Raw genomic sequence first — 16,386 nt, 5'->3', positions numbered from 1 at the left:
GTTTTTTATTCATATTTTAAACTATTCTATCTCCATAAATATTTTTTGCTGTCCAATAAAAAAACAACATTAAAGGCCTACTGAAATGACATTTTTTTATTTAAACGGGAATAGCAGATCCATTCTATGTGTCATACTTGATCATTTCGTGATATTGCCATATTTTTGCTGAAAGGATTTAGTAGAGAACATCGACGATAAAGTTCACAACTTTTGGTTGCTGGTAAAAAAAAGTCTTGCCTGTACCGGAAGTAGCGTGACGTCACAGGAGGAAGGATTCCTCACAATTCCCCGTTGTTTACAATGGAGCGAGAGAGATTCGGACCGAGAAAGCGACGATTACCCCATTAATTTGAGCGAGGATGAAAGATTCGTGGATGAGGAACGTTAGAGTGAAGGACTAGAGAGCAGTGCAGGGTGTATCTTTTTTCGCTCTGACCGTAACTTAGGTACAAGGTCTCATTGGATTCCACACACTCTCCTTTTTCTATTGTGGATCTCGGATTTGTATTTTAAACCACCTCGGATACTATATCCTCTTGAAAATGAGAGTCGAGAACGCGAAATGGACATTCAGTGCCTTTTATCTCCACGACAATATATCAGCGACGCACTTTAGCTACGGAGCTAACGTGATAGCATCAGGCTCAAATGCAGATAGAAACAAAATTTAAAAAAACCCTGACTGGAAGGATAGATAGAAGATCAACAATACTATTAAACCATGGACATGTAACTACACGGTTAATAATTTCCAGCTTGGCGAAGCTTAACAATGATGTTGCTAACGACGCCATTGAAGCTAACTTAGCTACGGAGCGGCGGCGGCGGCGGGCGTTGTAGCTTTCGACGACACCCCGGCCGCCATCAGAGTCGGCAAAAAACATATATTTCCCCAAAGTTACGTACGTGACATGCACATAGCGACACGCACGCGATCAAATGTTTGGAAGCCAAAGCTGTACTCACGGTAGCGCGTCTGCTATCCAACTCAAACACAACACAACCTCCTGGTTGTGTTGCTGTAGTCCGCCGCTAATACACCGATCGCACCTACAACTTTCTTCTTTGCAGTCTCCATTGTCCATTAAACAAATTGCAAAAGATTCACCAACACAGATGTCCAGAATACTGTGGAATTTTTTTCCGATGAAAACAGAGCAGTTTGTATGGTGACACATTGGGTCCGAATACTTCCGGTGCCGTCGTGACGTCACGCGCATACGTCATCATACCGAGACGTTTTCAAGCGGAAGTTTCCCGGGAAATTTAAAATTGCCCTTTATAAGTTAACCCGGCCGTATTGGCATGTGTTGCAATGTTAAGATTTCATCATTGATATATAAACTATCAGACTGCGTGGTCGGTAGTAGTGGCTTTCAGTAGGCCTTTAAGTCCATTTTTTTAATTAAAAAAAACCTAAAAAAAAATGAAAACAATATTTGATGATTTGCTATGCTTTTCATTGCATTGCGACATTCAACTTTTCTCCACAGAACTGAAAAAGTGACTTAAGGAAAATCAGATACTAGTACTGGATGTAGTATGGACAAATGGGGCCAATTCTTTTTAATGTATTTTTATTTTGTCCTTTTTTTTAATCTTTTTGTATGTGTTTTTCACTTTTCTAAAAAAAAAAATTAAAAAGCCTAACCAGGGACGAGGGTTGTAAATTAGCCTGCGGCTAGAAGTCTTATGTACTTTGACACCGGTTACCTATGGGTAGCAATGTTTAATTCATACTTGCCAACCCTCCCGTTTTTAGCGGGAGAATCCCGGTATTCAGCGCCTCTCCTGATAACCTCCCGGCAGAGATTTTCTCCCGACAAACTCCCAGTATTCAGCCGGAGCTGGAGGCCACGCCCCCTCCAGCTCAATGCGGACCTGAGACTGAGTGGGGACAGCCTGTTCTCACGTCCGCTTTCCCACAATATAAACAGCTTGCCTGCCCAATGAACGGAGAAGTTAAACAGGACAATACTGCCATCTAATGGATAGCCAACGGAACACTGAAATTCAAGTTTTTTTTTCTTTTTTCTATGTAAATAAAATAAATAAATATATATATATATATATATATATATATATATATATATATATATATATATATATATATATATATATAGCTAGAATTCACTGAAAGTCAAGTATTTCATATATATATATATATGAAATACTCGAGTTGGTGAATTCTAGCTGTAAATAAACCCCCCCCCCCCCCCCCCCCGACCAAGTCCTCCCCACCCCCCTACCCCCCACCTCCCGATATTGGAGGTCTCAAGGTTGGCAAGTATGGTTTAATTGTACTGCCCCTGTCAAATAAATAAAACAATATGCATTTGCATTAGCTTAACATCCACTGCCCTCATTTACGGTAATCCCTTGTTTATCACGTATGTTTGGTTCCATGCCTGACTGTAGTAAATTCATTCTTAATAATAATAATAATAATAATAATAATAATAGATTTTATTTGTAAAAAGCACTTTACATTGAGTAAACAACCTCAAAGTGCTACAGTGTATTAAAAAAAATTAAAACAATAAAAATAAAAACTAGAACAGCCAAATAGCTACAACTAGTATGCATATATCTAAAAAGAATGGTTTTTAAGCCTTTTTTTAAAGCATCCACAGTCTGTGGTGCACTCAGGTGGTCAGGGAGAGCGTTCCACAGACTGGGAGCGGCGGAGCAGAAAGCCCGGTCTCCCTTTGTTCGTAGCTTTGTCCTCGGAGGTTGGAGGAGGTTAGCCTGTCCGGAGCGGAGGTGTCGGGTGGAGGATTTGGGGGTGAGTAGTTCTTTGAGGTAGAGGGGGGCATTTCCATGGAGGCACTGGTGGGTTAGTAGGGAGACTTTGTATTCAAATCCTGAGTGGAACAGGAATTCTTGCATAATTAGAGCATAAAAAACATATTTCCAACATTTTAAATACGTTTTTGTAACATTATTATAGCCATGTAAACATGAAAAAAAACTTGTTTACACTCTTTTCACCCAACACCAGACCTGGGCAAATTAAGGCCTGTGGCTTTTCAATCTGGCCCGCCAGACATTCCCAAATCATTTTTTTAGATCTTTAAGATGGAAATGTGATTGATGTTTTCAAATGACCGTAAGTCTTGAACTATACAAAGTATTTCAATGTTTGTAATCTGCGCTTTTGCATGATATACTAGTTTTTATGGTAATCTAATTAGTTACTATGGTAATGTAAGTCACAGCAGCTCAGACCAGGCACCAAGCAGTGTGGGTGGGGAGCGTTTCCACAGAGTGTTTCCACAGCGGCCAGCCTGAAATGAGGGTGTCAGGGACAGACGCGGAAGGAGATTTTTACAACAAAGTTCTTAAGCTTAGTGATATAACAGATATATCCGATTGTAGGTGGGGGGGTTTTTTACCCTTTGCGTTCATATTTCACTGTTGCATTTTTGTTGCGTTTCGCTTGATTGTAAAACATGTCAATCGAGAGGGGGTGTGACGTTCATATGTTGTCAATATTCAGTGTTTTATCCTTCATAGTTAATATTGCAAATAACACATTCTTTAACTTCATGTACTTTCTGGGTGTCTCATTCAGTTAAAACATGTATGTGAACGTCTGTACACGTGGTGGGTTCTCCTGACGCCGGCAGATCTTCGGAAGCCCGGTAGACAGTTTCAATCAAGACTTTTATTGACATAAACACCCGGGGATGGCTTGCTTTCCAGCAATATCTATTTGGGACTTTCCAGTCCGGCGTGTCTCTGTTTTCCTTCTTTCGGTCTCTGTGCGTGTCTCTCTCTCTGGCTCCAACTCCAACGACGTGTCTCGTTCCGGCTGCTGCTAATAGAGGCGACAGGTGATTAGATAACCAACCCCAGCTGGGCAATCTACTCACCTGCCGCTGGCTTCGAGGCCGGTCCTTACACACCCCGCTACGCGGCAGGCCCGCAGACCACGCCCCCCTCCACAATGTAAAATTGCATTCCGTTTTTTAAGGCGGTCTGTCATAACGTTTCACCGCTTACATATATATATATATATATATATATATATATATATATATATATATATATATATATATATATATATATATATATATATATACACTACCGTTCAAAAGTTTGGGGTCACATTGAAATGTCCTTATTTTTGAAGGAAAAGCACTGTACTTTTCAATGAAGAAAACTTTAAACTAGTCTGAACTTTAAAGAAATACACTCTATACATTGCTAATGTGGTAAATGACTATTCTAGCTGCAAATGTCTGGTTTTTGGTGCAATATCTACATAGGTGTATAGAGGCCCATTTCCAGCAACTATCACTCCAGTGTTCTAATGGTACAATGTGTTTGCTCATTGGCTCAGAAGGCTAATTGATGATTAGAAAACCCTTGTGCAATCATGTTCACACATCTGAAAACAGTTTAGCTTGTTACAGAAGCTACAAAACTGACCTTCCTTTGAGCAGATTGAGTTTCTGGAGCATCACATTTGTGGGGTCAATTAAACGCTCAAAATGGCCAGAAAAAGAGAACTTTCATCTGAAACTTGACAGTCTATTTTTGTTCTTAGAAATGAAGGCTATTCCACAAAATTGTTTGGGTGACCCCAAACTTTTGAACGGTAGTGTATGTATGTATGTATGTATGTGTATATATATATATATATATATATATATATGTATGTATGTATGTGTATATATATATATATATATATATATATATATATATATATATATATATATATATATATATATATATATGTATGTATGTATGTATGTATGTATATATATATATATATATGTATATATATATATATATATATATATATATATATATATATATATATATATATATATATATATATATATATATATATATATATATATATATATATATATACATAGATAGATATATGTATACATAGATGGATATACCAGCCTCAAGACACATTTTTTTCTCTAAATTTGGCCCCCCGAGTCAAAATAATTACCCAGACCTGCCCAACATAGTAGCTTTAAATGTGTGCTACTGTAGATTACAGTATTCACTTGTGTGAATACTGTATGTCAGTGGTCCCCAACATTTTTGTACTTGCGGACCGGTCAACGCTTGAAAATTTGTCCCATGGACCGGGGGGGAGGGGGGTTAGTAAAAAAAAAGGTTTTATTTTTTTTTTGTCATAAAGAAATACAATCATGTGTGCTTACGGACTGTACCCCTGCAGACTGTGTTGATTTATATTGATATATAATGTATATATTGTGTTTTTTATGTTAATTTTTAAAAAAAATAAAAACTTTTTTTTTTTTTTTTTTTTTTAATTTCTTGTGCGGCCCGGTACCGTTCCGTGGACCGATTGGTACCAGGCCGCACAAGAAATAAAAAATAAAAAAAAAAAGTTTTTTATTTTTTATTTTTATTAAATCAACATAAAAAACACAATATATACAACCGGTGGTTGGGGACCACTGCTGTATGTGAATGTGACCGTCGTCTCACCAAGGTGGACATGTGATATTGGTAAAAAAAAAACGTAGTGCAGAAACAGTTTTACTCTCCACTTAACATGAAAGTAAACAATAATATAACACCAGACGTTTCAGTTAACCTGAGCGCCGTTTTGTCCTACTAATTTTGGCGGTCCTTGAACTCACCGTAGTTTCTTTACATGTATAACTTTCTCTGACTTTTTAGGACGTGTTTTATGCCACTTCTTTTTCTGTCTCATTTTGTCCCCCAAACTTTTAACGTTGTGCGTGAATGCACAAAGGTGAGTTTTGTTGATGTTATTGACTTGTGTGGAGTGCTAATCAGACATATTTGGTCACTGCATGACTGCAAGCTAATCGATGCTAACATGCTATTTAGGCTAGCTATATGTACATATTGCATCATTATGCCTCATTTGTAGGTATATTTGAGCTCATTTAGTTTCCTTTAAGTCCTCTTAATTCAATTTATATCTCATGACACACTATCTGTATGTAATATGGCTTTTAATTTTTTGAGGCTCCAAACAGATTTGTTTTTGTATTTTTGGTCCTATGGGTGAGGGCCGACCTCCGGGCAACTGAGCTACATACGGGTTCTTCGAGCCATAGCAACGAGACTGGCGTTGAAAACAAACCGTTGCCATTACTCTTTAACCTGTCGACCTACGCTGGTTAAACCCGTCATTCTGCCTCCAAAATGCCGAAAAACTGTGTTGTTTTTGGTTGTGCTAACCCCAACTGGAAACAGGGAAAACAAAGGTTGTATTTTGTTCTACCAAAGCGCGATAAAAGCCCACAGAGACGAGACAAATGGCTCGCAGCTTTACACCGGGAAAACGAGGACGGTTCTCACTGGAGTCCCCCAAAGTCCCGGGTTGTGTGTTCGGATCACTTCGTTTCTGGTAAATATAAGGAACAAAAATCCACCTTCTTAACCACAACTTGGCTATACCGTCCGTGCTAATGTTGTACTTGTTGAATTTGTACCTTATAACGTTCGACAGCTGAAGTTGTTGTTGCACAAAAATAACATGCGGTATATACTATACAGTCTATAGCCTAGCTAGCTATTTTCGAAAACCGGACAACGAGAGGATACCAAAGGCAGCGTTAAGGTGGACACCACCGGGAAAACGTAAGCCAGGGCGGCCAAAGAACACCTGGCGAAGAACAGTTGAAGGGGAGCTGAAAGAGATGAAGCTTACATGGGGCGAGGCACAGAGACGAGCACAGCAGCGAGATGAATGGCGTCGAGTCGTCGAAGCCTTATTTCCCATCCGGGAAGAAGAGGATTAAGTTAAGTAAGTAATATACTATATAGTCTATAGCCTAGCTAGCTATTTTCGAAAACCGGTTTCGTTTAAATTTGCACTTAACAGTTGGGTTTTTAAAAACCAATAAATCCTATAATTTTCATGTTGCCATTCAATACATGTAGCCCTCAAATCTCTCAATATTTTATACACTAACACTTGATCTTGTTGTTGATAACTTCCGCGTCTTTCTTAGTAGCGCGCAGGCTAAGCTAACTAGCAAGCTAAGCTAAGCCTGAGAAGCTTTAAAGTTCACTGAGACGAGTCTGACGCAAATAATACATTTTCGTTTTTTCACACGATATGCGAATAAGTAAAAATGCGTAAATGAAGGATTTAACGCCGACTTCCAAGCCACAACGCTCGTTAAATGCTTTTTCTGTCAATGCTGTGTTCGCTGTGAGCTGGTTTGTTTTCAACGAATTCCCGGTTGCTAGGGGATTGGTAGGCGGAAGTGACGTAGGTCCGCCCTCACCCATTGCATCATTATGCCTCATTTGTAGGTATATTTGAGCTCATTTAGTTTCCTTTAAGTCTATCTTAATTCAATTTATATCTCATGACACACTATCTGTATGTAATATGGCTTTTAATTTTTTGAGGCTCCAAACAGATTTGTTTTTGTATTTTTGGTCCAATATGGCTCTTTTAACATTTTGGGTTGCCGACCCCTGTCCTAGATGAAGCACACAAGGTTGTTTTTTTTTAAGTGTAGTCATTTATAAAAGGTAAACATGGTAGGCTATAGGCTACACAAAAGCAACTTTAATTTCCACGTCGCCTCCAAAACAACTTCTAAAAAAAACACTACCAAGCCCTTCCAAGTGTGGCCGGGATGCGTTTTCTTATATTCGCGGGCGTCTTTTCTCACAAATCCAATCGTTAAAAGTTGACTGGAGTTCATTGAGGCGTTCCCCAGCGGTGGGTCAGTCTTCATTAAAACTATTCTATTGAAGTCGCACACACACACACACGCAGGATTTGCATTTTTTTTGGAGTGGAAGAATGACTTTGAGGGCGCTGAGCAGATTTAAGGAGGAGGGAGGGACTGCTAAGTAATGTTTTGAGAGAACATGGTGTGCTCATGACACTCTATCAAAGAGGCAGCTTTCAAATAAAAACAACAAAAACACACACAAAAGGGGAATAAAGACAGCCTGGAGTTAGTCAAAGATACTTTTTTTGGGGGGGTCTGTGGAGGATCTTTGAGGAAATATCAAACATGTCGTGCATTCTGAGGAGAGCTCACCTCGGAGAGATGAGAGCTCCCGTCCAAAAATAGCAGCTTTCTCCTGCCCTCCAGCTGGGCCGCTTGCCTCGCCCCCATCTGGATGTTTATTGTACTTTTGGACGGGGGTGGGGGGGGGGGGGGAATGTCTCACGTTCATTCCAGAGCAGACCTTTCCACCGCTGCCGGAGGCTTTTCGGGGCCTTTGGGTCTCGCGGGGAGCTCGTCGCCACATATTCTGCCATTGAGGTGTTGTTTTTTTGCGAGGGGGATTGTTGAAATTGCAAAGTAACAATTGGCTCTCTTTTACTCTTCCAGCGATGGCTCCTTTCCCTACGACGCCGTCCCCTGGCAACAAAACACTAACCAGCCCCCTGGGTCATTGTCTGTAGTTACAACAGTGTGGGGCGTCACCAATACATCACAGAGTCAGGTAAGGTCCCCAGCACATCCTGGAAAAAAAAAAATCTTATTTCGCCCCCGCGTGGTTTTCTTCCAGGTTCTGGGGAACCCGATGGTGAACAGCAATAACCCCATGAACCACGGGGGTAACCCCATGGCGTCGGGGATGTCGACCGGCGCGGCGGGGCTCAACTCGCCGCAGTTTGCCGCCCAGCAGCAGCAGTTCCCCAGCAAAGGAGGCTCCAGCCAGCAGTACATTCAGCAGGGGATGTACAGCAGACCCGGATACCCTGGAGGCCCCGGGGGATACAGTGGCAGGTGAGGGTGGGGGGAAGAAATGACGGGTGAACGTTTTGTCACGCTACACTGCAAAAACTGAAATATAAGTAAGATTAAAGGCCTACTGAAATGCCTCCAGGATAGCAGATCCATTCTATGTGTCATACTTGATCATTTCGCGATATTGCCATATTTTTGCTGAAAGGATTTAGTATAGAACATCGACGATAGGGATGTCCGATAATGGCTTTTTGCCGATATCCGATATTCCGATATTGTCCAACTCTTTAATTACTGATACCGATATCAACCGATACCGATATATGCAGTCGTGGAATTAACACATTATTATGCCTAATTTGGACAACCATGTATGGTGAAGATAAGGTACTTTTAAAAATAAAAAAAATAAAAATAAGATAACTAAATTAAAAACATTTTCTTGAATAAAAAAGAAAGTAAAACAATATAAAAACAGTTACATAGAAACTAGTAATGAATGAAAATGAGTAAAATTAACTGTTAAAGGTTAGTACTATTAGTGGACCAGCAGCACGCACAATCATGTGTGCTTACGGACTGTATCCCTTGCAGACTGTATTGATATATATTGATATATAATGTAGGAACCAGAATATTGATAACAGAAAGAAATGGGGGGAGGGAGGTTTTTTGGGTTGGTGCACTAATTGTAAGTGTATCTTGTGTTTTTTATGTTGATTTAATTAAAAAACAAAACCAAAAAAAACGATACAGATAATAAAAAAAACCGATACCGATAATTTCCGATATTACATTTTAACGCATTTATCGGCCGATAATATCGGACATCTCTAGTAGTCATTTATAAAATTATCGGACATCCCTAATCGACGATAAAGGTCGCAACTTTTGGTCGCTGATTAAAAAAAAAGCCTTGCCTGTACCGGAAGTTGCGCGACGTCACCAGAGGAAGGACTCCTCATATTCTGCCATTGTTTTCAATGCAGCGAGAGAGATTCGGACCGAGAAAGCGACGATTACCCCATTAATTTGAGCGAGGATGAAAGATTTGTGGATGAGGAAAGTGAGAGTGAAGGACTAGAGAGGCAGTGCAGGACGTATCTTTTTTCGCTCTGACCATAACTTAGGTACAAGGGTTCATTGGATTCCACACTTTCTCCTTTTTCTATTGTGGATCACGGATTTGTATTTTAAACCACCTCGGATACTATATCCTCTTGAAAATGAGAGTCGAGAACGCGAAATGGACATTCACAGTGACTTTTATACCCGATCACCCGTGCGGTTGGCGGCTAGCGTCGGCTAGCGTCGGCTAGCGTCGGCTAGCGCGTCTGCTATCCAAGTAAGTCCTCCTGGTTGTGTTGCTGCAGCCAGCCGCTAATACACCGATCCCACCTACAACTTTCTTCTTTGCAGTCTCCATTGTTCATTAAACAAATTGCAAAAGATTCACCAACACAGATGTCCAGAATACTGTGGAATTTTGAAATGAAAACAGAGATTTTTTGTATTGGATTCAATGGGGTACCAATACTTCCGTTTATCTAGTGACGTCACGCGCATACGTCATCATACATAGTCGTTTTCAACCGGAAGTTTAGCGGGAAATTTAAAATTGCACTTTATAAGTTAACCCGGCCGTATTGGCATGTGTTGCAATGTTAAGATTTCATCATTGATATATAAACTATCAGACTGCGTGGTCGGTAGTAGTGGCTTTCAGTAGGCCTTTAAATATCTCAAATAAGGGTGATATTTGCTTATTTTCTGTCTGATAAGATCATTCTTCTCACTAAGCAGATTTTATGTTAGAGTGTTTTACTTGTTTTAAGGGTTTTGGTCCTAAACGAAGGTGGGTAGAGTAGCCAGTAATTGTACTCAAGTAAGAGTACTGTTACTTTAGAGCAGGGGTGTCCAAAATGTTTTACTAATGTAAAAATGTTTATAGGGTTATGTGATCAAATAAATAAAACACTGTAATATTTTTGTTGATAGTTTCTGATTTGAAAAAATTTTTTATTACTTAACATTTTGAGATAGGGTATGTTTTCTTTCTACAGTGACAAATTAGATATATTGGTTATCTAATTTTTTGGTCATGAATTGTTGTGCAACAAAATATGATAAAATATACCAATTAATCGATTTAAATGAAAAACAATGTTTTAATACCGCAGAAAATGTTAAAAAAAATATTGTATTTTCCACAAAAAAATAAAACCTTTTTTTTTTTTTTTTTTACTGGAAAGATACAAAATATAAACAGGTAATGTAAAGTTATAATGTCGAATTATTATAATGATTAAATATGATAATAAAATTAACATAACAAAAATGTCTAATAAATATATCCAGTTATATAATAATTTTAACACAAAATATAAAAAAACATATAAAGTGGTATAAAAGAGCAAACAGGTGAAATGTAACAAGAAATATTTGCAATGTTTACTCTAATAACACAAAGTTGCCTTGCAGGCTGTTTCTTTCTTAAAAAAAATAATATGAATCAAAATCAGTGTCATGAATTACTGACCTATTCAAATCTCCAATTACGTCACATAAAATATTCCACTTTGAGATATTTTTTGGGGAAAATGTTGCATATTTTGTGTTTGCCATATAAAAAACTGAGCTGTTTTTTTTTTTTAAAGAAGGGCCTAAAACAAACAAACAAAAAAACATAACAAACTTATAATTGACGGATAGATCTTGAGATTATTGTGTTAAAAGTAAACAGTAAAAAAAAAACGTATAATTGATTTTTTAACACTTTAATGAGTAGGACCCTTTTGGATCCCCAATAATTTTAGTGGGATTTTGTTTTTAAGTGTCATTGCTCAAAAAATAATAATGAATTAAAATCAATGGTGTTATGAGTTATTGACCTTTTTAAGGCTCCCATTATTATATAATCTCAAATATTCCACTTAACAATTTTATTGGGTGAAAATACTGCGTATTTTGTGTTTTTTCCATAAAAAAACAGGGTTTTCTTTGACAAAAAGAGCATACAACTTAAATCTACTCATATAGTAGTACAGTTGGCACAGTACAGTAAACTGACAGTTAATATTTAAACATTTGACATTTCAAACAATTTTGAACAGAAATAGTTCATGCACATTCAGAAAAATTCCTCAAAATTACAATTAAAAATTTTTGGGCCGGAGGCCGGGCTGTATATATGCGCACTAATTGACTGAAAGAGCACGCACTTGGCGCGATGATGTCATGTTATCGATGGAAAAATGTATTTTTAGACAATATGATTTGCCTGAGCGGCTAGGAGACCCCGAGAGTAACAAACGGTTGCCTTGTTGTCTTTCCATTAAGAACAATAAACTAGTTTTTAGTATAAGTTTGCTGGTTTTACAAAATAATAGGACTCTTAAATCCCTCACGAGACATCACTAACACCACCTTCTATTCTCTATAGTTACTCCGGAGGACCCAATCCGCCCCCTGGAGGTATGGGCATGACCTCGCATTCACGCCCGACCGGCGACTTCACCCAGCCCGCTGCCGCCGCCGCTGCAGCTGCCGTCGCGGCCGCAGCCGCTACGGCCACCGCCACGGCGACGGCCACTGTGGCGGCGATGCAGGAGACGCAGAACAAAGACATGAACCAGTATGGACAGGTACTCATGACTCAAATGGTGCCTGAATGCAGAGTGGCGCTAAACAACTTACTTATTATACTGCTATACACCCTGTTTATTATTCAAGCTGCACACTGACTACTAGGGATGATGTTTGATAAGAAATTATCGAGTTCGAGCCTATTATAGAATCCTCTTATCGAACCGATTCCTTATCGATTCTCTTATCGAATCCAGATAGGTTGTTGTATATGGAAAAAAAACCACAATATTTGGTTTAACAAAGGCTCACTTTTATTTTATAAGAAAAAACTAAAATAAAATAAATAAATAAATAAATATTGACTGTTACCCCCCTAAAAAAAAAAAAAAAAAATATTGACTGTTGTTACCCAAATTATGTTAAGTGGGATTTTTCAGAAAAACAAATATATACAGTAACACAAAAACAACCTGTCTCTGTGATCACTATAGGTGTATAAATAATAATACAGTGTTAAATAAAATCAGTCCCTTGGGCACAAAACTGAAAATAACACAGCTCTCCAAAAAGTGCACTTCTGCTGTTATTGGAACATACTAACTACACACACAGGCAGACAGCTAACAAACAATCCAAGACGTCTAATAAATTTCCAAAGCAGATTAATCCATTCAGGCTCTTTATTGTTGTTGATCTTGCTTTGTCTTTTCCTATCTTTACTTTTGTCTTGCACTGGACTGTTATTTTTTTTATTTTTTTTAAACTGAAATACACATAATGACAAATGTATAATCCTATGTGATTCAATTAACATACTGAAATGTAATACACAATATGTAAATATTAGCTTCACACAAATATACAGTACTATCATCAAACAAATACTTCTGAGTGTTGAAACTATTTCGATGGTGGAAATATACGACTGGCAGCCATTTTAAGTCCTCAAAACATCCATTGAAACAGTGCACAAAAATCGTTTTTCAATAAACATCTTACTATTAAATTTAACCACTTTTCACCTCAATATTGAGTTACATAAACAAGTTAAACAGTTTACTTACAGACTTATCTTTTCCAAGGCTTGTAAGAGCTAACACAACTTGTCTACTTCTCAATTGTCTCATGAACTGGACTAACATCGTCAACCCGGAAGTGCCCAAACTATTGACGCGTAGTATTTTCATATCGCCACAAGGTGTCAGTAAGAGTCTACAATCAAATGGGCATAACATTGCCCATTTGGGATTCGAATAAAGAACCAACTCTTTTTCTTTACTATGGTGGCCTCGATAACGGGAACCGGTTCTCAAAAAGGGATTCGAGTCCACGGAATCGGTTATTTTCTTATCGAACAACCGGGAGAATCGGTTTCGAACATCACCCCTACTGACTACTCTAAATGTTCATTCCTGTAGCTTTGTCGAAATATAATAAAAATGTGAGTAGCGGTCTCGCATTTTTGAATCCGTCTCTTCTTTCCTCCAGATGTGTTCCTCCTTCCAAATGGGCCCGGCTCAGGCCTACAACAGTCAGTTCATGAACCAGCCGGGACCACGAGGCCCGCCCGGAGGTATGAATCCGGCCAGCATGGGTTCAGGCATGAACAACCCAAACATGGGCGGACCTCCCATGGGCATGAGCCAGTCCCGTACTCCCGGCATGGGACCCTTCGGGGGCCACGGCCAGCGGATGCCCCAGCAAGGGTACCCCGGAGGACCCCGGCAAGGCATGCCCATGCAGGGGATGAAGAGACCGTATCCCGGGGAGGTGAGTGGACCACGTCACGCGGAGTTACCCGCGCCAGGTCAGCCCGCGCTCATTGCTTCGATGTTCCTTCCGGAGGCGGGCTACGGAGGTCAATACGGGCCGAGCAGTCAGTTCCCGCCCCAGCAGGGGCAGTACCCCACTCCCAACGCCTCCAGGCCGCTGCCTTCACCCAACTACCCAGGGCAGAGGATGCCAGGGCAGCCGGGGCAAGGACAGTACCCACCTGGCATGCCCATGGGCCAGTACTACAAGGTCCGTTTTAACGTCCTCCACGTCAAACATCTGCAATTAAGGTTGTCAAACTAAATATATTTGTGTTTGTTTTGCAGCAAGAGCCCTTCAACGGGCAGAGCACCACCTTCTCAGGTGGTGGCTACTCATACGGCCAAGGGAATGGGGTATGTCCTCGCTTCCTGTTTAAATTAGATTGTGGGTGGCGTGGCCTGCGGGCCTGCGGAGAAGCGGGGCGTGTCAGGACCGGCTTCGAGATTAGCGGCAGGTGCGTAGGTGACACAGCTCTGTTAAAGGTAGCGGTCGGGAAGGAGAAAAGTTGTTGATGGTGGAGAGAAAACCCGAGCACGAACAAGAGTGAGGGGGAGACAGACAGATATGACTGAAAACGAACACAAACAACATTTATTGCAAAATAAATCATTGTTCGGAAAGATGAACGAGGCGGTCATGTCAATAATTGGTGGTCTGAAGAACCCGGAAGAGTAGTCTCGAAGCCGGTCCCGACACTTCTCCGCAGGCCCGCAGGCCACGCCCCCCACATAGATGTTTACGAATGGCATTGCAACTCATTTATTTATTTTTGCCTGTCTTTTTGAAGCCCCCCAGGCCTGGCAACTACCCCCACTCCCCAGTACCTGGAAACCCCACGCCCCCAATGACGCCCGGAAGTAGCATTCCTCCGTACCTCTCGCCAAACCAGGATGTGAAGCCGCCGTTCCCACCTGACATGAAACCAAATATGACAGCACTTCCTCCCCCTCCATGTAAGTGGAACTCTTGACTTGACAAGTTTACCATATTTGGTCAATTATGATGCAATAGAGCTGTTTGATTACTCCCAAATCAGTCAAGATTATTAATATTTTATTTTAATAAATTGCTAAACAATAAGGGAAATATCAGTTATGTAAAGTTATAATGTCAAAATTATTATAATGATAAAATATGATGATAAAATCAACATAACAAAAATGTCTAATAAATATATCCAGTTATATAAATTTATTTTAACACAAAATTAAAAAAATAAATCAAATCATACATTAGTTTTCAACCCAGATAAAAACTAATACAAAAAAAGCATATTAAAACTAAACACAAATGCTTTTCATTGAAAATAGGGTTAGGGTTAGGGTTAGGGTTTTCATGAATTGTTGTGCAACAAAATATGATAAAATATACCAATTCATCAATTTAAATGAAAAACAATGTTATATAATTATATATTATATTGTATATAAATATAATCTGGTAATGTAAAGTTATAATGTCGAATTATTATAATGATAAAATATGATAATAAAATCAACATAACCAAAATGTCTAATACATATATCCAGTTATATAATAATTTTAACACAAAATAAAAAAAATAAAAAAATCATACATTTGTTTAAAACCCAGATACAAACTAATACAAAAGAAGCGTATTAAAACTAAACACAAATGCTTTTCATTGAAAATATACTAATATAAAAAAAAAAAATCATGAATTGTTGTGCAACAAAATATGATAAAATATACCAATTCATCAATTTAAATGAAAAACAATGTTATATAATTATATATTATATTATTATATAAATATAATCTGGTAATGTAAAGTTATAATGTCGAATTATTATAATGATAAAATATGATAATAAAATCAACATAACCAAAATGTCTAATACATATATCCAGTTATAATAATAATTTTAACACAAAATAAAACAAATAAAAAAATCATACATTTGTTTAAAACCCAGATAAAAACTAATACAAAAAAAGCGTATTAAAACTAAACACAAATGCTTTTCATTAATAAATATACTAATATAAAAAAAATTTATAGGGTTATGTGATCAAATAAATAAAACACTAATATTTTGGTTGATAGTTTCTAATTTGAAAACAATTATTATTACTTAATATTTTGATTATTTATACTTAATATTTTCAGATAGGTTATGTTTTCTTTATACAGTGACATATTGGTAATATAATTTTTTTCATGAATTGTTGTGCTACAAAATATGATCAAATATACCAATTCATCAATTTAAATGAAAAACAATGTTTTAATACCGCAGAAAATGTTCAAAAACATTGTATT

At 38.4% G+C, this 16,386-nt stretch overlaps 1 protein-coding gene across 7 annotated transcripts in view; it reads left to right on the top strand.

The window, feature by feature from the left end:
• Positions 1-16,386, top strand: part of zmiz1a (zinc finger, MIZ-type containing 1a) — a 103,649-nt gene that overhangs the window by 64,611 nt on the left and 22,652 nt on the right. For 2 of the 7 annotated variants that reach the window (XM_062058018.1, XM_062058023.1), the window contains 7 exons: positions 8,337-8,451; positions 8,518-8,738; positions 12,142-12,343; positions 13,776-14,057; positions 14,133-14,309; positions 14,387-14,455; positions 14,890-15,055. In XM_062058018.1, the coding sequence (XP_061914002.1) occupies positions 8,337-8,451; positions 8,518-8,738; positions 12,142-12,343; positions 13,776-14,057; positions 14,133-14,309; positions 14,387-14,455; positions 14,890-15,055 (1,232 nt within the window). Of the gene's footprint in view, positions 1-5,624; positions 5,756-6,549; positions 6,779-8,150; positions 8,268-8,336; positions 8,452-8,517; positions 8,739-12,141; positions 12,344-13,775; positions 14,310-14,386; positions 14,456-14,889; positions 15,056-16,386 lie in introns of those variants that run through there. The other 5 variants (XM_062058017.1, XM_062058020.1, XM_062058021.1 and 2 more) reach the window with 4 other exon arrangements.

Source organism: Entelurus aequoreus, linkage group LG09 (assembly GCF_033978785.1).
Source record: "Entelurus aequoreus isolate RoL-2023_Sb linkage group LG09, RoL_Eaeq_v1.1, whole genome shotgun sequence".
Classification (NCBI taxonomy): Eukaryota; Metazoa; Chordata; class Actinopteri; order Syngnathiformes; family Syngnathidae; genus Entelurus; species Entelurus aequoreus.
Note: the sequence above shows the minus strand (reverse complement) of the source record. Positions and strands in the feature narration are given on the sequence as shown.